This window comes from Oryx dammah, unplaced genomic scaffold (assembly GCF_014754425.2).
Source record: "Oryx dammah isolate SB20612 unplaced genomic scaffold, SCBI_Odam_1.1 HiC_scaffold_1, whole genome shotgun sequence".
NCBI classification, from domain to species: Eukaryota; Metazoa; Chordata; class Mammalia; order Artiodactyla; family Bovidae; genus Oryx; species Oryx dammah.
In genome coordinates, this window is record NW_024070185.1 from 24,402,358 (window position 1) to 24,428,042 (window position 25,685).

The 25,685-nt window shown below is 34.9% G+C and overlaps 1 protein-coding gene across 3 annotated transcripts in view; it reads right to left on the reverse strand.

Annotated features, from left to right (window-relative positions):
• Nucleotides 1–25,685, reverse strand: part of DENND4C (DENN domain containing 4C) — a 110,503-nt gene that overhangs the window by 56,020 nt on the left and 28,798 nt on the right. For 2 of the 3 annotated variants that reach the window (XM_040238396.1, XM_040238395.1), the window contains exons 2-12: nt 23,097–23,418; nt 21,699–21,951; nt 20,676–20,745; nt 18,626–18,795; nt 15,345–15,583; nt 14,374–14,440; nt 13,271–13,329; nt 12,182–12,326; nt 9,155–9,330; nt 2,103–2,203; nt 1,305–1,523 (exon numbers count right to left, since the gene is read on the reverse strand). In XM_040238396.1, coding sequence (XP_040094330.1) covers nt 1,305–1,523; nt 2,103–2,203; nt 9,155–9,330; nt 12,182–12,326; nt 13,271–13,329; nt 14,374–14,440; nt 15,345–15,583; nt 18,626–18,795; nt 20,676–20,745; nt 21,699–21,951; nt 23,097–23,401 — 1,804 coding nt within the window. In that variant the 5' untranslated portion in view covers nt 23,402–23,418. Of the gene's footprint in view, nt 1–1,304; nt 1,524–2,102; nt 2,204–9,154; nt 9,331–12,181; nt 12,327–13,270; nt 13,330–14,373; nt 14,441–15,344; nt 15,584–18,625; nt 18,796–20,027; nt 21,490–21,698; nt 21,952–23,096; nt 23,419–25,685 lie in introns of those variants that run through there. The other variant, XM_040238397.1, reaches the window with a different exon arrangement.

The following is a 25,685-nucleotide window of genomic DNA, read 5'->3' on the forward strand; positions in this document are numbered from 1 at the left end:
ATCCCCTTCTCCTTCTGCCCCCAATCCCTCCCAGCATCAGGGTCTTTTCCAATGAGTCAACTCTTCACATGAGGTAGCCAAAGTATTGGAGTTTCAGCCTCAGCATCATTCCTTCCAATGAACACCCAGGGCTGATCTCCTTCAGGATGGACTGGTTGGATCTCCTTGCAGTCCAAGGGACTCACAAGAGTCTTCTCCAGTAGCACAGATCAAAAGCATCAATTCTTTGGCACTCAGCTTTCTTCACAGTCCAACTCTCACATCCATACATGACCACTGGAAAAACCATAACTTTGACTAGACGGACCTTTGCTGGTAAAGTAACGTCTCTGCTTTTTAATATGCTGTCTAGGTTGATCGTAGCAATTATATCCATTCTTTAAAGTCATGCTCTTCTTTCCATGAAGTCTTCCAAAGACTTTATGATGAGTATCTTTAAGAATGTTTCCTTTTTCTAAATGTTTATGCCTTCTCACTGAATGATTATGTAAAATCTTTTTCTTGAGTATTTGTTCTATTTCTTAAAACATGTTAAATTATTTTCCATTGGGTATCCCAAAGAGATAGATTTTGTACTCCTCTATATCCCTAAATAATAACTAATTGAACTTAGTAAGTGGTAACTAAATATTTGAGAAATAAGTTGCCCTAAACCAGAAATGAGAAAAGATAAAAGGATTATTGGGAAAATACAGATTAAAAAAATAATAACTGCAGGGCCAAACTATAGATATGTAAAGTAATTATCGTTATTAATACTGATGTATTTGTAAGTTTTCCACTATATACATAAGAACTGCTGAATACCAATACAAATCTTTGTAATTTCCTAAAACTACAAATACTAAAGAGAATGAGTATGGTATTTTCCTCTGGAACAAGGCTGTACTTTTCAAAAAAATTTTAACACTGGTGGCTTTATTCCAAAAACTATTTGTTAGAGAATACTGTAAAGCCAAGAATGTATAAGGACAAAAATTTTACAAAGCTGAGAAAACACCTAAAAGCAAATGACCAGCTTCATTCTACTGAGATAACTGATCACAGAATACTATAAATACAAGCAACATCTTTGACATTTCATAATTAAACACCTCCAATTTCAAATTTCTCAGGAAAAAAAAAATAAGGTATAAAAGTTAAAAGAAATTCTATTCATAGAACTAGATTACAAATACACAGAAGATCACCATATTTTAATATAACTTCTAAGAACTTATACAGTAAATATTTCTTGGTAGTACTACCAAATAGAAAATTTTTTCATTTCAATATAAAGTATTTATATTTTCAATGCTGCTCACCTTGTCGGTCAAACAATGAATCAGCAGCTGTAGCTTTATTTGAAGGAGCCTCTGTGATCGGTCTGAGATATGTTCTGTAGCCCTTTAAAATCGATGCCATAAAGCGCAAAAATGCCTCTTGAATTTCCATCTCAAGTTGTGTCATCTTCTTTTGCCAAGAGAAATCTGCTTCAATTGGAGTCATCTCAATTGCTGAACCTTCTTGAGTTTTTCGGTGAACTGACAAATGAAGAAAGAGAAATGAATGACATTAATACATAATGTTATACATATATAATAACTCAAAAATTAAGGGAACTGTCAAAATAAAGCCCATGGCTTCTTGAAAATCCTCTCCACATTAATGTGAAGGGATCACTGTCAGAGGCTCAGGAAGGCACAGAAAGCACGCTCAGACACCAGGAACCACAACAGTAATTTCTCACTACTGGAATTTGTTTTGCAATGAGACTCCCATTAAACACAGCAAAACTACATTTAAATTTAAAAAGAATTTTTAAATATACATTCTTTCATTAAAAATATCCCTTCTTATAGTTAGAGAGTTTGGGATCGACATGTACACACTACTATATTTAAAATGGATAATGAACAAGGACCTATTGTATAGCACAGGGAAATCTGCTCAAAGTTATGTGGCAGCCTGAATGGAAAGAGAATTTGGGGGAGAATGATACATGTATTTGTATGGCTGAGTCCCTCTGCTGTTCACCTGAAACTGTCACAATATTGTTAATCAGCTATACTCCAATATAAAATGAAAAGTTAAAAAAAAAATCCTTTTTTCCTCACATTTACCTGAGAATAGCTGGGGATACAATTTTTTCAAGCTGCTAATCAGATTTTTGCATGGCTTTTTGGGAAGCTGCTTCCAGTTCATGTTCTTCTTTTCATCTGATCTATTAAACAACAACATAATTAATAAAGTCTGTTATAATCTGTCTTTACTTAAAATTCTTATGTCAAACTAAAAAAGAAAATGGAAAGGGTATTTATACTGACGTTACAATTCAAGAATCTGCAATCTTAAATGACCACTTAAATTCTTAAGTGATTTCCAAGAAGTTCTCTTTTCATTTCAATCAACCTCAGCCAAATTTGGTCATCTCATTCCAACCCTCCAACACAGACTTTCATTAACTGGAGTCATGAATACAACACAAATCTTGTTTCAAAGTTACATTTTAGAATTATAATACTTTAAGTGTTAAACTTAACTGACTTGAGACTTAAAAGTACCTATTAGAAGCAAATCTCAACAAATATCAGAGTCAGTAACATACAGTCTGTATGTTACAAATAGTAACAAATTCTACAAAGATGAAAGCACTATGTGCCAACCATGAGCTGGAGCTAACGCTATGTATCAAGCCAATATCACTTATGAACATCAATGCTAGAATCTTAAATTCTTAGGTATATATTTCAGGATATTTTTGAGTATATTAACCATATATTCAAAGAAATATGCATAATAATGATCAGAGAGGCTTTGGCCATACTTTAAAATTTAACCACAATCTAAATAGCCATCAACACTGGTAAATATTGAAAACAAAGTAGAGCTACATGTATCAACATAGAAATGCTCATAGAAAATGCTAAGGAAAACAGCAAATCAGAAAACTGTACAAACGTAAAAACTTTGAATGCATGCAGAACAAAATATCATTTATACTAGTATAAATATAGTGTATATTGGTGGAATCTGGACTCTTAGTGGAAGATTCACACAAATTATTTACATTATTCTCTATAATTCTTTGGTACCTAGAACATTTCATAATTGTATAATTAAACATTCAAAGCTATTTTAGAAATAGTGTTTTGATCTATAGAAATTATATAGAAGTTATTTAAGCCTGGGCAAAATTAACAATCTCTGTATTATTTTATTCAGAATAACAAATAAAATGGGGTAAATCTTTGAGCTACAACTTCAAAATAATTTCCAAAGCACCACAATGTATTCAACCTTGAAGTAACTTTTTCAGGGATAGTTACTAAAAAATAATAAAATGTGTACTACAAGAAATATTTAGTGCTTGCCAAGTAGTTCATTGTTTCCAGGCAATAAGTAAATCTAAATGTCCACAGTAGAGATTGATCAAGAAGGTGGACTAAGAGGATATGGAGCTCACTTCCTCCCATCAACACATCAGAAAATACACTGACACGTGGAACAATCCTCATGGAAAACTAACTGAAAACTGACAGGTGAACTACTGTACCACCAAGGCAATAAGACAGATACACATGGAAGGAAATAAAAGTGATTTGAGTTTGGACCGATGTCCATGGAGGGGACTCAGAGGAAAAAGAAGATTATAAAGTGGACACCCACCCAGAGGAGGGAGCAGTGAGAGCCAAGTGCAGGGCGCCGCAGTCCAGGAACCCTACGCAAGGGAGACAAGCCTGTCTGGAGAACTGCTGGGACTAACAAGAGGCAAAAGAAAAACAAAATTTTCAAAATGGAAACAGTTTAAGAGCTCTCAAGAATAACGTTAAATGTACCAAAATTCACCTTATAGGGAGGGGTACCAGAAAACAGAAAAGGGGATCAAAATTGTATTTAAGGAGATTATAGCTAAAAACTCCCCAAACCTGAGAAAAGAAACATATCCAGATAAAGAAGCACAGAGGATCCCAAACAAGATGAACCCAAACAGACCCATAGCAAGAGATACCATACTTCAAATGGCAGAAGTTAAAGGTAAACAGCAAATTCTAAAGGCAGCAAAAGAAAAACAGACATTTTGAACAGATCAATCACTAGTACTAAAATTGAATTTGCAATTTTAAAAAATTTCCAGAAAACAAAGTCCAGGACCAGGCAGTTCCTTGGGGAAATTCTACCAAACTTCTCTTTCTAACAGTACTTCAAATTATTAAGGAGGATGAAACACTCCCAAATTCATCACAAGGGCACCAATACTCTGTTATCAAATCCAGACAAAGGCACCACCAAAAAAGACAATTACAGGCCAATATTTTTGAATATAATTGCGAAAATTCTCATCAAAATATTAGCTAATCAAATCCAACAATATATAAAAAGGATCATACACCACAATCAAGTTGGACTTACTCTAGCAACACAAGGATGGTTAAATATAAAGAAATCAATCAACGTGACACACCACATTAACAAAAGGAAAGAGGAAAACCACACGATCATCTCAACCGACACTGTAAAAGCAACTGAAAAAATTCAACCACCATCATAAAAACTCTCAATAAAGCGGCTACAGAGGGAACAAATCTCAACATAATAAAGGCCATATATGACAATTCACAGCTAACATCATTTTCAATGGTGAAAAGCTGACATCCTTCCTGTTAAATTAAGCATCCAAATTGGAAGGGAAGATGTCAAACTGTTACTCTTTATAGATGACATGATACTTTATATAGAAAACCCTAGAAGTACAACACAGATGAACTTACCTATAAAACAGGAAGAGAGTCACAGACACAGAGAACAGACTGGTGGTGGACAAAGGGGAACAGGGGAGGGAGACAGATGGACTGGGAGTTTGGGGATGGACGAAGCAAACTATTACATTCAGAATGGATAAACAAACCCTAACGTACAGCACAGGGAACTGTATTCAGTATCCTGTGATATACCATAGCGGAAAAGAGTATTAAAAAAGAATGTATATATGTATGTGTATCACTGAGTCATTATACTGTACAGCAGAAACTGGCACAACACTGTAAGTCAACAATACTTCAATTAAAAAATTTTTTTGAAGAAAATCCTAAAGTCTCCACACAAAAACTACTAGAACTAATAAATGAATTCAGCAAGTTTGCAGTATACAAGATTAATAAAATAAAATCTGTTGCTTTTCTATACAGCAATAATGAATTACCAGAAAGTTTTTTAAATAAATTCCATTTAAAGCTGTATCAAAAAGAATAAAATATCCAGAAATAAACTTAACCGAGAACACAAAAGACCTACACTCTGAAAAGTCATGGAAGGAAAGTGGAGATGATACAAAGAAATGGAAAGATATCCCTTGCTCTTCTTGAACTGCAAAAATTAATATCACTAAAATAGTCATATTACTCAAAGTAATCTACAGATTTAATACAACCCCCATCAAAATACTCATGACATTTTTCACAGAAATAGAACAAGTAATCCTAAAATTCATGAACAACCACAAAAAACCTCAAATTACCAAAGCAATCCTGAGGAGAAAGAACAAAGCTGAAAGCATCACATCCCCGATTTCCACTGTACTACAAAGTTACAGTGATCAAAACAGCAACAGCAAAAAACGAAACAAAACACAGCAACGGCACATTTTATGTCCGACAAAACACCAGACACATAGATCAACTGAATACACAGCAAGCCCAGAAATAAACCCATGCCCCTACAATCTATTAATCTATGATAAAGGAGGCAAGATTTACAATGAAGAAAAGACAGTTTTTTCAATAATTGGTGCTGGGAAAACAAGGGCTACAGGTAAAACAAATGAGATTAGAACATTCCTTCACACCAAATATCCAAACAAATTCAAAATGGATTAAAGGCCTAAACATATGACCTGAAACCATGAAACTCTAAGACAAAGAGAACAAAGGCAAGACACTCTTTGACATAAGTCATAGCAGTATCTTTTGGATCACTCCCCTCAGGCAAAATAAATGCAAAAATAAACAAATGAGAACTAATTAAACGTAAAAGCTTTTGAACAGCAAAGGAAATCATCAACAAATCAAAATGATAACCTATGGAACAGAAGAAAATACCTGCAAATGATGTGACCAACAAGGAATTAACACCCAAAACATCTCATACAACTCAATATCAAAAAAGCAAACAATACAACTCATTATCAGCTCATACACCTTATTATCAAAAAAGCAAACAATACAATAAAAAAAAAATGGGCAGAAAGAACTCAAGAGACATTTTTCCAAAGACATATAGATGGCTAACAGGCACATGAAAAGATGCTCAATATCACTAATTACTACAGAAATGAAAGTCAAAACGATTTTGAGATGTCACCTCTTATCTGTCAGAATGGCTATCATCAATAAGAAGACAAACAACAAATGTTGGCGATGATGTGGAGAAAAGAGAACACTCATACACTGTTGGTGGAAATGTAAATTGGTAGTGGCACTATGGAAAAAAGTATGGAGGTTCCTCAAAACACTAAAAATAGAATTACCATATGACCCGGCAATTCCACTCCTGGGTATATGTCCAGAAAAAAAGAAAACACTAATTTGAAAAGACATATGCACCCCATTATTCATAGCAGCACTGTTTACAACTGCCAAAACACGGAAGCAACCTGCGTCCATCAACAGATAAATGTATAAAAATTATTAACAGACTGGTTCCAAATACGGTAAGGAGGATGTCAAGGCTGTATATTGTCTCCCTGCTTATTTAACTTATATGCAGAATACATCATGAGAAATGCTGGACTGGATGAAGCACAAGCTGGAATCAAGATTGCCAGGAGAAATATCAATAACCTCAGATATGCAGATGACACCACCCTTATGGCAGAAAGCAAAGAACTAAAGAGCCTCTTGATGAAAGTGAAAGAGGAGTGAAAAAGTTGGCTTAAAACTCAACATTCAGAAAACTAAGATCATGGCATCGGGTCCCATCACTTCATGGCAAATAGATGGGGAAACAATGGAAACAGTAACAGACTTTATTTTGGGGGTCTCCAAAATCACTGCAGATGGTCACTGCAGCCATGAAATTAAAAGACGCTTGTTCCGTGGAAGAAAAGTGATAACCAACCTAGACAGCATGTTAAAAAGCAGAGACATTACTTTACAAACAAAGGTTCGTCTAGTCAAAGCTATGGTTTTTTCCAGTAGTCATGTATGGATGTGAGAAAATATAAAGAAAGCTGAGCACAGAAGAATTGATGCTTTTGAACTGTGGTGTTGGAGAAGACTCTTGAGAGTCCTTTGGACTACAAGGAGATCCAAACCAGTCCATCCTAATGGAAATCAGTCCTGAATATTCAGACTGATGCTGAAGCTGAAACTCTAATAGTTTGGCCAACTGATGCAAAGAACTGACTCATTGGAAAAGACCCTGATGCTGGGAATGATTGAAGGCAGGAGGAGAAGGGGACGACAGAAGATGAGACAGTTGAATAGCATCATGGACTCAATGGACAATGAGTTTAAGCAAGCTCCAGGAGTTGGTGATGCACAGGAAAGCCTGGCATGCTGCAGTTCATGGGGTCGCAGAGTTGGACACAACTGAGTGACTGAACTGAACAGACTGGTAAAAAAAAGTGAAAATCTGCCATTTGCAGCATCATGGATGGTCTAGAGAATATTACGCCTAGTAAAATAAGTCAGACAAAGATAAATACTATGTGATATCATTTATATGTAGAATCTAAAATACAAAACAAAACAAAAAAATCAACACAGCAAAACACACTCACATTTATAGAAAACAAACTAACCGTTACCAGTAGAGAGAAGAAAGGGGAGAGGGGCAAGATAAGGGTATAGGATTAAAAGACACAAACTACTATATACAAAATAAATAAGCAACAAGGATATACTGTATAGCAGGGGTCCTCAACCTCTGGGCCATAGACAGGTACTTTAATGGCAGTATTAGATTAGAAATAAAGTGTACAATAAATGTAATGTTGCTCAAATCATCCCCTAACCATTCCACTCACCCCCAGTCCATGGAAAAATTATTTTCCAAGAAACTGGTCCCTGGTACCACCAAGGTTGGGGACCACTGCTGTATAGCACAAGGAATTATAGCCATTACCTTTTAGTAACTTTTATTGGAATATAAGCTATAAAAATACTATATCACTATGCTATACACCTGAAAATAGTGCAATATTGTAAATCAACTATACTTCAATTCTTAAAAGTATTGAAAGCTCAATAAATAAACAAAGATAGTATGGAGCTACAACAATACCACAATTACAGTTTTCAAAATACAGTGGTAGATTCATTTCAAAATTATTTTTAAAGGTACATCAAATGTTTTCTTCCTTCCTTAAGTTATTCTTCAGGTTCATGCAAGCCTATTTCCCCAACCAGTTCTACTGCTGTAACCACTGAAGTCTCATCCCAAATTCTTCCTCTATTCATTTTCTACCAATATCAAACAGGAAAGAATAAAAGCACTCCAGGATCTGGAATTTGACATTTACACTAGGGAACTTTCACTATTTACTGCTCTTTCCCACTTTGCTGTTGTTATTGTTGGATGATGGGGTGTGGAGGGAGCGCCTAAACACCATCTAGAACTGGATGGATGAAGCTGCTTTTACAAGTGTGGTACTCTACTCTCTGAACCCTCAGTTACCACTACCATACAAATTTATCATCTCTGTAAACACAAACTGTGATTGATTTTTAGTATCAGTTTCTCTACAATCCCTGTAAAATTCAAATCTTGAACTAAGGCAACAGCATAATATTACCCTATATTGTGACTAAGGTCACTATGTTGTGACTTACACATGGATTCTGAATTAAACCTACATATCATATCTCTTGAGCTCTGAAAGCAGGGTTTATCCTTTTTCTTTTTAAGAATCCATATTATCTTCTGATAAACATAAACATCTCCTGCCTACTGTTAACATTATTATCCAATATAAACTATTATAATACTGAACACACTGAATCTTTTTCAAACCACATAACATTCCAGGATTCTGTTACCTGTCCTGACTGTGAATCACTGAATTGAAGACTTACTAACAACTTTTAAAAGTAGCAATTTGTATATGCTTTCAAAGAGCTACAATTACATGTGGAAAAAAATATAAAGGGAGATAACATAAAAAGAATCAACTTACAGATATAACATGTTTGTATCCAAGTCAATGCAAACAACATCTTGTGGTGGGTCATGAAGATCAAAATACCTTGAGTCAACTCCGACTATAAATGGTAGAGGTGCACTGAGCACTGCCGCCAGTGAAAGAGGACAAAGGGGAATGTATGGGCATTGCCACTGAAACGGAAAGATCATCTGGGAAAAAAGTTTTAAAAAATTAACCAACTTTTATTGCATTGAGAATTACGTAGTTAACTAATGTTACTGACAGGGACCGTTAAAAAGCAGCTAAAGTCTAGTTTCTTTCACTTTAAACTTCATTCCAAAATATAAATGACTATACAACATTACAGGTTAATCCTATGAACCAATGTGATTAAAACCTTTAGGCATGACAATGATCATAAGCACAATTAAAATGCTAACAGCTCTTTGAACATTAATTCTCATGTCTATAGGAAATCCACATTCCTATTTTAAGGAGAAAGAGAAGGGGGAAAATTGATGGAAATTTTATAAAACAAATTCATGATTTTTAACTGATGCATTTCATCCGTCTATTAAATTTCAAGATAACCTCTGATTAAAATTCAACTAAGAACACCAAGAGCTAAACAAAACAAAAAATTTAAACAATTATCTTGGGAATAATAATAGTCAACTAAAAATTTCAACAAAAATTTTTCCTAACTGCCCAAATAAACATAAAATGATCCACTTCAACTAATATTAAAATTTTAATCACTGATGACAAAATCTTTCCTCTATTATAAAAATCTTTGTAATCTTTCAAGGTCTAGTTCAATTGTCACCTTACCCATCATTATTCACCCCAAATAATTACCTACAGCATTTACTACCTCTGCCAGTTATTCCAGATGGTTACATAGAATTGGAATTTTGTCTTCAATCATTTACTTGCTTTCCGGCAATTGAGCATTTAACATGTACCAAAAACTGTTCTACATGATGAGGCTATAACAGTGTATAAAACAAAGATACAATGCCCTCATGAAGTTTATAGCACAGCATAAGAGTCAGCAAACTTTTTCTGTAAAATATACAGAGTATTTTATGGCTTGCAAACCATAATGCATCTTTCGCAAATTAACTCTGCCTTCATGTATGAAAACAGAGGAAATATATAAATAAACGGCCTATGTTCCAGTAAAATGTATTTACAAAAAACAAACGGCAGCCAGGATTTGACTCAAACACCTGGTCTAGCAGGAAGAGAGAAAACAAAAAGAAGACATAATAATAGATTATGTGCCATGTGAGAGAGTGCTAAGTGCTATGAGGAAAAGAAAACAAAAGCAGTAAAGCCAAGTAAAAGGTCCCGGAGTTTAGGACAGTAGAGAAGAAAGAGGGAAAGCAGGCTATATTAATAAACAGGCCAAACTGGGTAGGCCTCATTAAGAAAAAGACACTGGGCTAAAACTTGAAGGTGGTAAGGGATTTAGTCAAGGGGATATCTAGGTGAAGAGCACTTTGAAGAAAAGACCGTATGGTGTGAGGACTGCCTAATATGCTTCAGGAGTAGCACAGGCCAGCGCAGCTGGAGCAGAGTGAGCAAAGGGGAGAGAAGTCAAAAATGAGATCAGAGAGCAGAGGGACAGAAGTGCTTGCAAAGGACCTTGCAAGGACTCAAGATTTCCTCCAGTGAAAACTGACTATCTTCCATTCAACAAAAGGTACGTTACACCTCCAACTATGTAAGAAATTTCAGAATAAAACTACTGAACAACAAAATACAACATCTTTATCTTCGACTTTTTCAGCACAATCAAAAATATAGTCAATTTCACAAAAATACTCACTGGTTCCACCAATTCTTGCTATAGGGCTCCATTAACTCTTCAATATTCTTTGATATTAAAATCATTCTCCTTTTGCAGAATTTATCCTATCACCATTCTTTTCAATTTTCTTCTCTTTAAATGATAAGTTGCCTTACTATCAAATCCTCATTTATCAATAGTCTTGCAAGCAACATCAGTTACATAAATTTCAAGCAATCTTGCATTTTAATAAGATTTCCAAGTTCACATTGCAAGAGACTAAACTACAAAGATTCAGAGACAATCCCTAAAGTTTTATAGGAAAGAATATCTGAGTGGGAACTTTCTAAAACTAGTCAGTTTATTAACAAATATTTTCATGTTATAGTTACTTTTGCTTTCACATGCAACTGGGGAGGTTTGGAATAATTAGTATATAACAAGGATCTTTGCCCCCCCGTGAACCATCTCAAATAGTTATTAGTGTTTTCAGTCCTAGTAGCATTTCTTTGACCAGATTAAGATCTTGGAGACATACCCCATTTGTTGATTCAACAAGTATTTACTGAGTGTTTACTCCATGCTATTTAACTGTAATAAGTACTGAGGACATAGGAGTGAAAAAGAGACCTAGATCTTTACCTGCATGACAGTAAAATGGGGAAGGGAAGAGAGGAGAGTCAACCATTTTAAATTAAACAAATAATGGAAGATAGAGAAATGGAACGTCCAAAATTCAACATTATAGACCTATAAAGCCCTAATGATCAGACCTCTTTCTAATTGCAATGGGATGCCCTCAAGAAGTTTTAAGACAGGAGAGGACTTATATTTTTATTTACGCTTTTCCCAATAGCAAAGCATTTGTACATTATTCAATTTTTACAATCACCCAGATTTTCCTGTACGTTACTGGCCCACAGTGATTAGCAGTTCAAAGTGGGAGAAATTAGTCCTGCCCACAATTGTAGGGCAGCTGAAACTGACGAGAGCTTCTCATTTAATACAGTAAGCTTCATTCACAAGCTCTATTTTTATGTAGACATATAGCTTCTCTGAAGGACTCCGAGATATGAAAAATTAGAAACTGAAATTTTCTCTCAATACAAATTACTTTTTTTCTTCATATTATCTCTTTGCCATTCTAGTATATTTACGTTAAACATTTAGTGGTAATTTCAAAGTTGCTTTCATTGAAGGAAATTTCCCTTCAGAGTAACAATTCTCTCAAGAATTCTGTACTAAAAAGAAAATTCTATACTCACAGCTACAACAGCTTCAGCTACTCCAGTCAACACAGCCGGCCTCAGAGAATGCAGCAAAATCTTACTCTCAAGTAAGACAAAGAGCAGGAGCGTTGCACAATTCTCAGGACCCAGGTTCATTAGCAAGGTGCTGAAGTTAGCTCCACTAGAGAAGGAGAGAAAAGACTATGAACTCTTTCACCAAAAGGTATTAAGATCTGCTTATTAAATTATTTTCTGAATATTAATAAGTTGAGAATATTAACCTCAAGTCCTGATTTAGGACCTGATTAAGTTTTCATCACTGAAAACTAGCAAAGTTAATGAGATGGTGTAACAGAATGATTCAAACTCATCCTTCGGAAACAAAGGGGCATTTATCAGGAAAGATCGTCCTAAAGAACAGCCGTTTGCTGCTAAGTCACTTCAGTCGTGTCCGACTCTGTACGACCCCATAGATGGCAGCTCAAAAGAAAGAAGGTAGGGGTTGGTGGGGAGACAACATTTGCAAAGTTCCTGAGGCAAGAAAAACCATCTGCCATGTTCAAGGAATTGAAATAAACATATTGTGACTAAAGCATAGGAAAGAAAGGGGTGAATACAGTAAGAGATTATGCCCCAAATAAAAATATTTGCATTCTCCAACAATTTTATACTAGCATTCTCAAAAAGACACACTGCAGTGTGAATAAAAAACTGAAAAACAACAGCAAAAAGGTGCCAATTAAGAGGTTCATAATGAAATAGTTCAGGTAAAAGACCATGCAAAGCCTGGACTAGCAATGCAGAAGAAGAGAACCTAATAGATTCAAGACAGTTTAGAAGGTAAAGCCAGTTCACCTGAAATATTTAGTAATAAACTGGATATGGGGAGGGGAGATGAGAGGAAGAGGGAAATACTCCCTACATGTGATCTTTCAACTCTCTTTAAGTGTTTCATTTTTAAAATGGTGAATGACCTCTGCCATCCAACCAGCTATCAAACTTAGAAACATTAAGGCTATTCTCAGTTTGTAAAAATAGCACAGCTCTATTATGCTAACTCTTAAAATATTTTAAAGCATTCTGATCCAAGTGAATAAATGTATTATTTTATATACCATTAATTACCTTAGTGGTAAAGGTGTAGAAACTGGTTGTGATAATATTAATGCATCGTGGACTGATAGCTTGAAAAAAGAAAAAAAATGATAAATTAACAAAGCCAGTTTTGAAACCTAAATATTTATATCAAGGGTAAAATGGAAAGCTGTTCAATATGCAGACTGATACAGTTTTGGAACCATGTACTAAAATATAAAACAACAGCTGTATTTACTTAGAAGTATATAGTTCTTTATAATTAAATGATCAAATCAAATGAATTTTGATTCAGTTAATTAAAATACACCTGTTTAAAAAAAGTAACTGCTTTTTAAAAGCCTTATATGTACTAACTCTATATTTGGCAACTACTTAATATGTATTAATACTTGCTGAACTAAAATACATTCAAGATTAATACCTGACTATCCTATATAAGGTTGGTAATTATCTTAGAAAAAATGTTTAAATAGGTTGCTTCTATAGATCAGACTCAAAGTGCCAGTCTACAAACTGTTATCGGTCTAGGAAGAAACAGTATATATAAAGTGATTTAGAAACTTTTATGGCAATTTGACATTGCTCTCATATCCAAATACATTATCAGTGAACTCATGTCTTTGGACAGAGTATAGACCTGTTCAAGTCTATACTGACTGTTTATGTCACAAGCTATATGCTTATATAAGTCTGCCATCGCCTGGAAATAAAAAAGAAACTGGTCCTTTAACAAAGACAGTTTGAAGAGTACTATTATAGACAACTTCACTTATGCCCTCCAACCATAATTGATTTCACATTTAATATTTATTAAGTCACTCTGATATTAAAAACTTGCCCTCAACATAATTCTGGGTTTTATGTTATTAAAATCAGCCACATAAATTTAGGCCACAAATGGATCAATGATGATGTCATGAACAAGTATTATAATTATTACAATTCTGTATACCCTAAGTTCAAAAAAACAGGACTAAAGAGTATTCGCTAAAGATGCAAAATATAAGAATTCAAGGACTTAATGGATGCATCTTGCTCCACCTCAAACCCAAAGGGCCATAGAGTCCACAATGCAATGACTGGAGTGAACATATGCAGCGCTCCCCTCAAACATATTCTTTTCTGATTACCTGTACCAGGATTCTTGGTCTTTGAGGTGAAGGAAAAGGGATGTTTTGCATAAAATGTGAAATGTGCCTAGAAAAAAATTGTGAAATAAAGACAATTACTTTTCTAAAATACTTCATGGATTTTAACAGATCTTAAATATAATTTATCATCCTGGATTTGACAAAGCCACTTACCTAAAACTTAATAAACGAAAGTCAATGTGCCATTAGAAGTCAGAAAAGATGTGACTTTAAAAAGATAGTGACTCCACATCTATTTTTCTGGCTCACAAAACATTTCCACGACAAAGAGAATTACAAATTGAAGGGAAAACGTGTAGAGGTCACTCAACACTAAAACCAAAACCTTACTTTAGTATCCATCAAAGGAAGCGAAAGTGAAGTCACTCAGTCCTGTCCGACTCTTTTCGACCCCGTGGACTGTAGCCTACCAGGCTCCTCCATCCATGGGATTTTCCAGGCAAGAATACTGGAGTGGGCTGCCATTTCCTTCTCTAGGGGATCTTCCCAACCCAGGGATCAAACCTGGGTCTCTCACATTGTAGGCAGACGCTTTTACCGTCTGAGCCACCAGGGAAGTCTCAATTACCTCACCCTTAATTTCTACATCAGTTTAGAGATGTTTTAACTTAAAATGGTCATTTGGATTGGTTGGGGTATATGTGCATCAACAGCTATTTTTCTCTTGGTTATTCGAGAATGAGCAGGAAGAACACACACAGTGCAACGTGTATCTTTCTTCCTTAGCTGAATTCTCAAAAGAATTCTCACATTTTTATGTGATCGTTCTCACCACCACTCCTCAGTTTTAAATTTGAAGTCAGGGATTCTGTGAAGAAGCGAGCAAGTAAAAAGTAGGATGACTGTGATTCTCCTTCCCTTTCAACTCTATGCAAAGTTAGGTGAACAATGAAATGTACATATATACATCCAATTTTTCCATCAGACACCCTTCAAATCATTATACATACTTCTCAATGGGAAGAGGATGTGGTCCAGACACAGAAAGTTTGTAGATAAACATGAGAAATTTTCTAAAAGCTTCAAAAAAAGGCCAGTGCGAGAGTAAACAAATGCATTTGTTTGAATTGATGGATTTAGAGACCATTTTTCTCTCCACAGGTGTCAACAGGCCCAGCTGCATAAGCTGTTTTTCTGTTAGAAGTTCTCGAGAGTAAGGCTCATAAAACTGGATTGCAGCTCCATATACCTACAGAGTAAAACAATTTCATGGTAAAATTTGAGTGTTTTTTAAAACTTAATTTCTCTCTTTCTCGATTTCAAAAGAAATGTTTGCTTAGAGTACATATGACAGATAAATGAAAGAAAAAAATCTCAAGCACTGCTGATGGGAATATAAAATGGTTGCAGCTATGGTGGAAAACAGTTGGCAGCTCCTCCAAAAGTTAAACAATTACCATGATTCACCTACGTATATACTCAAAACAATAGAAAGCAGGGACTCAAATATTTGTACACCAATGTTCACAGCAGCATTATTCACAATAACCAAAAAAAATGGAAACAACCCAAATGTCCACCAACAAATGAACAGATATACAAAACGTAGTATAGTCATCCTTCAATATTTAAGGGTGGTTACCTCCAGGGGTGGTACCTAGAGGATACCAAGATCCATGAATGCTCGAGTTCCTTATACAAAATGTATGAGTAGTACAATCAGCCCTCCAGATCCACAGGTTTGGCATCCATAGATACAGTGGGCTGACTGTATATATTCATGAAAAGAAGGTAAGCAAAGGGGAAAAGGAAAGATACACCTATTTGAATAATGTCATATACTCATATGTATTAATCCTCCCTAACAAGGAATCAAATTTTGAAAAATATTGCAACATAGACAAACCTTGACAACATTATACTAAGTGAAACAAGCTAGACACAGGAAGACAAATATTATATGATTCCATTTATATATGCTACCTAGAATAGACAAACTGGTAGAGACAGATAGTAGAAAAGAGGGACATATGGTAGGATTAGAAGAAGCTTCTGTTTCAAGTGATGAAAAAGTTCTGAAAATGATAAGTGATACTTTTATTAAGTCTTGTAACTGAAAATAGATAAATGACACTTTTATAAATCTTCTAACACTATATATATGTGTGTGTGTATGTATATACATGTGTATATGTCATATTTATGTCTCTGTGAATTACATCATATTTACTCTTTAATTTACAGATACAAACAACACTCTCGGATACAATTATTTCAAAGGCATCTCAAGGGTTTTTAACAAGCAATATGACGAAAGTATCTCAAAGAGGCTCTGTTGTTCTCTACTAGTCAAGGTATATTTGGTAACTCAACTGTTTGAAGATCTTTAAAGGTTCATTTTTATTTGCTGCTTTCAAAGTAATAAACTATAAATGATTATTAAGCTACAAAGTTAGCTTACTTGTAAGCAATCCAGTCAATGCAGTATTGGCCTTCATTCACTGAGTATTTTACTATGTTCCAGACACTGTGCTGGACACTTAACCCTAGCTACCATCTTACAGTGGTTGAAAGCATGAAGGCTGCTCATGGACACAGATGCATTTGTGTTTGCTTCACAAAAGTCAGCCTCTGTCAGTTACACTTTTCAATAAAATTGAGTATTCTATCAAATATCCTATGAAAGGTTTCAAGTTTTAAATTTCCACTAGATCTGTAGTTTTATTTACTTTTTATTTCCTAATTTTTTTGCCATTTCTTTTTTATTTTAAATGATTATTTTTGTCATTATTACTATTTATACATGTTTTGAGTTTTTGGAATCTACAAATATACATGTGCTTTGGAGAATATATACACTCATTTCTCCTGGGATATGCTCAGGTGTATAACTGTTGGGCCACAGAGTTATCTCTTATACTGTTGACAACATAGAAGTTCTTTAAATATTCTGAATACAAGACCCTTGTGGAAGACATACTGTATCACATGACCTTCTTTTCCACCCTTTTTTTTCCCATTTTCACCTTCTTAATGGTACCTTTGAACGAACAGGTGTCCTTAACTTCAACAAGGTCCTATTATTCACCTTTTCTTTCATGGCTAGTGCTATGTCTTTCCTTTCTGGATGGTTTTTGTCTTTGGTATTCCATGGTTTTACTATAACATGAAAGTAAGTGGTTCTACATATATATATATATATATTTTTTTTTTTTCCTCCTTAAGATTCAGAGTACACCTTTAACCTGAAAACTCAATTTTTCATCAACCCTGGAAAACTCTCAATCAACCACTAGCTCTTAAAATGCTGCCTCTCCTCTTTCTAATCTCTCCTTCTGGATTATTAAGTATCTATTGGTCTTTTTTATTCTATTCTCTACACTTTAAAACTCCTTTTATGTTTTCCTGTGCCACATTGGAGGTAACTTATTTTCCACTTCATTAATTCTTCCTTCATGCATGACTTACCTGCTGTTTAAGCCACTGATTAAATTTTTCGTTTTAAGGATCATATTTTGCATTTCTGCTGCTGCTGCTAAGTCACTTCAGTCGTGTCTGACTCTATGTAACCCCATAGACGGCAGCCCACCAGGCTCCCCCATCCCTGGGGTTCTCCAGGCAAGAACACTGGAGTGGGTTGCCATTTCCTTCTCAAATGCATGAAAGTGAAAAGTGAAAGGGAAGTCGTTCAGTGGTGTCCGACTCTTGGCGACCCCATGGACTGCAGCCCACCAGGCTCCTCCATCCATGGGATTTTCCAGGCAAGAGTACTGGAGTGGGATGCCATCGCCTTCTCCGATTTTGCATTTCTAGACACTTCTTTTTCCAACCTGTCTACTCATTTTTCAAAATATCCTGTTCTTTTTTTGATGTGTTGAGCTTCTCTCTTAGGTCTTGAATATTTCAACTATATATTCCATTTATAATATCTTTGATATTATCATTCTATCCTTTCAATATCTTAAAGGTATAATCCAGGTCTGTATCTTATTGATTCTTCCTATGGTACTTATGTCTTCTATCTTTTACTAGAATCTCATCTTGATTCCTGTGTTTTGGCTGTATCTCTCCAGAGACTTTATATTTGCTCCTAAGAACAATCGAGTGGTATTAGTATCCTGATTCCAATCTTCATGTTGACTTCTCACTTTGGGCATTATAGTACAAAATTTAAATTAAAAATGTATCGTGTCTGAATAGGATCCTAACATTCAAATAAGATATCTCATATTAAACAGTCTGTGAATTAAAAACATGGGCAAAATTGGTTTAATAAAAGGAAAACATATACCTTTTCAGCAGAAGAAGCTGTGAGAACAAAAGTTGAGAAAACTGGAAGCGGGTATTTGCTTTGGGGATCCCAACATTCAATAGTAGCTCCCATCGGAAGGCAGAAGAGAGGGACACATTCTGAGAGTGGAAACGACTCATAGTCCTCTTCTGGATATCTAAAAATTAAACCTTTTGGAGAAAGAAGATAATGATTATTTATCCATTGACTCCTTATTTTTTCTTTTTATTTTTCATTCTTTGGCTGCACTGCACAACTTGTGGGATCTTAGTTCCCGGATCAGGGAATGAACCCAGGCCCACAGCAGTGCAAGTGCACAATCCTAACCACTGGACTACCAGGCAACTTGACAATTTTTTTTTTTTTACTTTTAAATAGTTATTTTAAAATAGTTATGATTTTAATAGCAAATTTTATATGTGAAATATTTATGTGTGAAATTTCAAGATCAACTTTTCTCTTGCCATATCAGAAATGAGAATAACAAATTTAACATTTATTTTCACTCATGGACTTAGAGTTCACTATAACACTAAATGTATTAAATATACTAGTTAAAACTCTATTTAACAGAACCATTAATTTATTTTTCCTGTATACTGCCAACGTCTTAGAGAATGCAGGAAACATTCAGGGAAATTTACCAACTATTTCAGTTAGCCTCCTATAAAAAAAAATAATAATAAACTCAGGGAAGGGACAGTATTGCCAAGGCAGCAGAAATTATCTTAGCCCCTAAACTTATTTTGAGAGAGCAGCAGTGTAAAATGAATGCAAGATGAAAAGTAAATGAGATAGAAACTCTTGTGACTAAGTACAAAGTATGAGAGATCAAGAAAGCAGGAGGAAGGGGGTACTCTGAGAAGCCTAACAAAGCCTCCTCAGAATAAAACAGCTACGTGGTGTCTCTAATATCTCTAATATGCAGACACTTCTAGGTTAAACATTTGAAAATCAGTAGCTGAATTTTTAAGCCCAAATTCAGTCTCCAAAACTCTTTATTCTAATATGTATGTCTTACATCAAACGCCTGAACAGTTTCACAAAACTTGTTTCTATAAGTTAATTCTGTAAGTTTAAGTGACACACGTCAAAAAAAAATTTTTTAAGGAAATCACATATAATCAACACACTACAGCAATATTAACAGTATTACATTTTAAAGTGATATTGAAATTTATAACTGTCATTGCTGCCTTTATTTTCATGTTATAAATTAAATGGTTTGATTCATTAATATGGATGTCTTTATGAGGACAATTAAGAGTTCTCATATATGGATCTGCCTGACTTCCCTGAAGTAAAACTTATTCCAAAAATTGTGCATGACAAAAAGTAATGACACTGCTTCTTTTCACCAAGAAGTATTCCAGTATCTCTTCTATTTACAGCTGAAGCATACCTGTATTTTCACTTTTTATCCCACCATACCGGTGGGATGAAGAGGTCACACTTAAATCTTTACAGCCCTTGACACTTTACTGTGCAGTAAGAATGTGACGATAGATTTCTCAAACACTTCATGGCAGAAAAGGTTCTCAGGCCCTCCTCTCTTCCATATAGCTGATTCTTTGCAACAAGGGAAAAAGGAAGCAAGTCCACCTCTCATGGCAAGTAACATGTGGTTTCAAATCAGACACACAGAGATAAGAGAAGGAGATATATAAGAAGTAAAGATGCAGTTTGACACCTTTCTGATTGTCAAAATATAAAAAGGTCAGAGAGTAAGCATTTTCCACTCAACTATTAAATCTATTAGTGTAGACTAACAGTTCGAATGTTTCTTCCACAAACGCTTGTTTGGAATAAAATTTTCTGTTCAATTAACAGTGTATTTTTGTTGGTAAGGGGTAATATTAATATATCCTGTAGTATGAATTTAAGAAAACTTATGTCTTTACATGCTAAAGTTATAATTAACTCAATTTATGAATACATCAATTCCACAAACTGTATAAGGGAGCAAACACTGTCTCTTCTAACCAAATATTAGTGTATAACAATTCCTATAGTTATAGAAACCTTTTTTTTTTTTTTCAAATTTACTTACCAGCTTTATATGCTATAGCATTAGAAGCAGGCACAGACTTCTTATAACACAGAAACACACTGGAACCCCACTGTAAAATATAAATTAGGTTTTAAAAAGTTAAAACAGTGAAAATCAATTGATTTTGTCGAATGTCTTCTAAAGATTTTGATTATTTCTTCAGGGAAGTCTATTTAAAACATGTTTATCAAACAGACTGTATAATATACAATGTAACAAAGCATGAAACTGAAAACACTAAAAGAAAAGGAGTAATAAAAAAACATTGCCACAAAAATTAAACTGATGTGAGGTTTGTTTCAAAAAGTTTAGAACTCTGTAATCATACAGAGGCTGACTCTATTTGAAAGAAATAGCACAAAATGGAGTGGATGCTGAGCCCAAACTAGGGAAGACTGGGACCACTAGATGCTATGAAGTCATTATCTTCAAAGTCAAACTGGTCTTGACTAACAGCCTTGGGTGCATCAGTCAGCTCTGACTATATCATTCAGGCTTTCAGTTTGATTTAAAATATTTTTCAAAATAAACGTAACTCAACATAAACACAAGTCAAAATAAACATAACTTTAGGGTCATAAAAAACTATAAATCTAATGCATATGTTATATTTTTCTTTTTCACTACAACCCTTTTAAAATAAGCATGAAAACTACAATATCTAAGATAATTAAATAAATATAAGCAGTATCTCAACCCAGTCTCCCTGAAGTTGTCCTTGAAAACAACACTGAAACCCCAAAGCTAGTAAAATCTGTACCTTAGTGCGATGTATTAGCACATACCAAGAACAAAAAAATCCCTTACTTTAAATATCTATTTTCTGGATGAAATTATTCTAAAACATCAGATAGCTAAGGATTTTTTAAGTTACAATGAACCATGAAAATTAGAAGGCTAGTTTTTTTTTTAAATCATGAAAATATAAACTGAGAGTAAATATTAAGCCAAATGATAAAGAGGAATCCAAAAAATTTTTCTTAATTTTCATATGAAATTTCAGAAATGAAACTTTATTCTTACCATTCCGCAATTTAAGTTTTTATCAACTTTGCAGAAAGTATGGGGAGGGGTTTCTCCCTTACTGGTTACAATAACACAGATGTCAGTTACAGCCAAAGAATTCTGGGGCCGGATTAAAGGAGCCCTCCGATAAGTGATAAAGATTCTTTGTGAAGTAGTTGAACTATTGTTGACATTGGCACAGCGACCATAGGGTGTGGCTTGGATCACTTCACATCCTGGAATAAGCCTTTCTTTCCCATCATATAAAACTCTGTATGGAAGGGAAGAAAAAAGACTGACATGTAAACTTATGTCAGGTTAACACTACTTTTTTCTCCTTGATAACAAAATATATATATATTTTTTGGTCTCCCCTGTTGTTTCCCATAACTTAATTACAAACCAAAACTAAGTATTACTTTGGGAATTATAAATCTCTTAGCTACTATTTTTTAACAGAATACAATTTAAGAAGTGTAAATAGGATCAAACAATTTGTTTTTGTTTTTATTGTTTAAGAAACAAGAAACAAAAGAGAGGCACTACTCCAACCATCCTCAGGTCAATTCTTAGAAGTTTTTCTAAGAAGTTTTTCTAATATTCAGATGTTTTCACAAAACTTACTTTCATAATTCTCCTCAAAATTTTCCCTTTAAAAATTCCTCGACTGAAACTATAAAACACTGTTTAAAGAAATTACAGATGAGCTAATAAATAGAAACGGCTTTCCCTGATGGCTCAGCGGTACAGAGCCTGTAATACAGGAAATCCAGGTTCAATCCCTGGGTTGGGATGAGCCCCTGGAGTAAGAACTGGCAACCCACTCTAGTATACCTGGGAAATAGCAGGGACAGAGAAGCCTAGCAGGCTACAGTCCATGGGTTCACAAAGAATTGGACATGACTCAGCAATAATCAACAACAACAATAAATAAAACGCCATTTCATGGTCATGGATTAAGATGACTTAGTATTGGTTAGATATCAACTTTCTGGAAACAGATCTACAGGGTCAACACAATTATGATCTAAATCCTAGCTGCTGCTGCCTGCTTTTGTTAAATGAGTTCAGGGCTTCACAAACCTTCATCACATAACCTAACTAGCTCCTTAAAAATATACTTTCATTACAGCTTTTTGTTCTTTTATGTTTAATAAACTTGACCTGATAAGTACAAACGAAATCACATTTCAGGCTCTAATGCCTTCATTTCAATATTCTTTTGAAAGGAAATAATCTAATGACTCAGTACAATGCAGAGAAATTCAGTAAGAATGGAGAGAGATACATATCTTACTACACTTGATTTTGAAGTAACAAATAATAACAGAACCATCAAGGATTTTAAAATTTCTATTCCTGTGCACCTTAAATAAATTTTATTCCCTTCACTACAGCAAAAGAAAGTCACCATACCCAATGTCAGTAAGGGGTGGTTTCTCTCTCCCTCTCTTGTAACAGAGAAACAGTTCTGGGCTTTTCAGACTTCCATAGTTCAAGTTTGCCTGGAGACCTGATGGAGTGGCTTCAACACAGGTGTAACCTTCAGGTACTGTTTCCCCAGCTGATTTGTTAATAACTGCAATGTCTATAATTGGAGCTTTAGGTCCAGTTGACTTAGTATCTAAACGATTTATTTCTTGATCCAGAAGAGTAGATGTATCAGTGAGACCTGCCACAACAAAGTAGTCCACCACTCTTGGCCCTTTGTTTTCTATCATGGCTGCTACTAGGTTTCCTGGAAGAGAGAGAGAGAAAGAGAAAAAAAAATACATCGATTAAATGAAATGTCTTACCCTAACTCACTAAATTAAAATACTCCTGAGTTAACAATAATTAACCAGCCGCTTCCCAGTGGGATTTACAGTCAAACTGTTGTCATTCTGTAGAAGCTTGTTATATAGCATTTAATCAGTTTTTACCTCCTATAAAGTAGAAGTTTACAGCACAAATTCATTTGTAAGACAACTATGATTCTATCATATGCCTAAGGTCCTGTTAAGGATAATCAAACTATTGGAAGTGGGCCATGGTGCTTTCCTTTTAGCAAAATGCATACACACATGTATGAACAAAATGCACGCACACACAAATGAACAAAATGCACACACACACACACACACGAACAAAATGCATACTATTTTTAAAAAAATCATTCTAAGTTACAGAATTCTTAGAGCTAAACTTTACATTTAAACAAATGAACTGAGTTCACCACGAATTATTCAAGGTCTAACAAAAAAAAAATAAAGATACTAGTAATAAATATAATTGGGCTTCCCTGGTGGCTCAGTGGTAAAGAACCGCCTGCAAAGCAAGAGACACGGGTTCAATCCCTGCGTGGGGAAGATTCCCTGGAAAAGGAAATGGCAACCTACTCCAGAGTTTTTGCCTGGGAAATCTCATGGACAGAGGAGCCATGAAGTCATAAAGAGTTGGACAGGACTTAGCAACTAAACAACAACAAAAAGCAATAAAAATAATTAAGCCAGTCTCTTAACCCAATCAGGAATATGCCCCTATAGGTAAAACACTTTGAGTAAACACTGGGTAAACTAAGAGTGTTTAAGGGTCAAAACTAAGTATGTTTCAGTTCAGTTCAGTTCAGTTGCTCAGTCATGTCCGACTCTTTAAGACCCTATAAACCGCAGCATGCCAGGCCTCCCTGTCTATCACCAACTCCCGGAGTTCACTCAAACTCATGTCCATGTCGGTGATGCCATCCAGCCATCTCATCCTGTCGTCCCCTTCTTCTCCTGCCCCTCATCCCTCCCAGCATCAGTCTTTTCCAATGAGTCAACTCTGCATGAGGTGGCCAAAGTACTGAAGTTTCAGCTTTAGCATCAGTCCTTTCAATGAACACCCAGGACTGACCTCCTTTAGTATGGACTGGTTGGATCTCCTTGCAGTCCAAGGGACTCTCAAGAGTATTCTCCAACACCACAGTTCAAAAGCATCAATTCTTCGGTGCTCAGCCTTCTTCACAGTCCAACTCTCACATTCATACATGACCACTGGAAAAACTATAGCCTTGACTAGGCAGACCTTTGTTGGCAAAGTAATGTCTCTGCTTCTTAATATGCTATCTAGGTTGGTCATAACTTTTCTTCCAAGGAGTAAGCGTCTTTTAATGTCATGGCTGCAATCACCATCTGCAGTGATTTTGGAGCCCCCAAAAAAGTCTGACACTGTTTCCACTGTTTCCCCATCTATTTCCCATGAAGTGATGGGACCAGATGCCATGATCTTCGTTTTCTGAATGTTGAGCTTTAAGCCAACTTTTTCACTCTCCTCTTTCACTTTCATCAAGAGGCATTTTAGTTCCTCTTCACCTTCTGCCATAAGGGTGGTGTCAAACTACATATCTGAAGTTATTAGGGGTCATTAACTATTTAATATATAAATACCAGATACATCATAAAAAAAATAACCAAGGAAGACAAAATTATATAAAATACATATTAAAAGACACTTAGGTAATACATGGTAGAAATCTAGAGAATATAAATGCTGAGTCAAGATTTCTATTATTTTTAAACTCAGTAACACTAAAAATAAAGTATCTGAGATCTTAAATATTTCTATGGATTTTATGTGCTTCTTCAAAACACTTTATTAAGGTATAATTTACATACAATAAAATGTACATATTTAAAGTGTAAAATTCGCTAAGTTTTCACAAATGTATACACCCATGAAATGATATCACAATCAAGATAGAGAATACATTCGTCAACGTCCAAAATACTCTTGTACCCCTTCATCATCCCTCCCTTCCCAGGCAATGAGTGACCTGCTTTGTGTTATTATAGATTAGTTTCTAGAATTGATATACATCAAACTACACAGTGTATTCTTTTTTGGTCTGGCTTCTTTCATGCATTTATATAATTATTCTGAGATTCATCCACGTTATTGTTTAAATCAACAGTTCATTCCTTTTTATTGCTGAGCAGTATTCCTCTGGCAGGCTACAGTCTGTGGGGTGGAAAAGAGTCAGATACG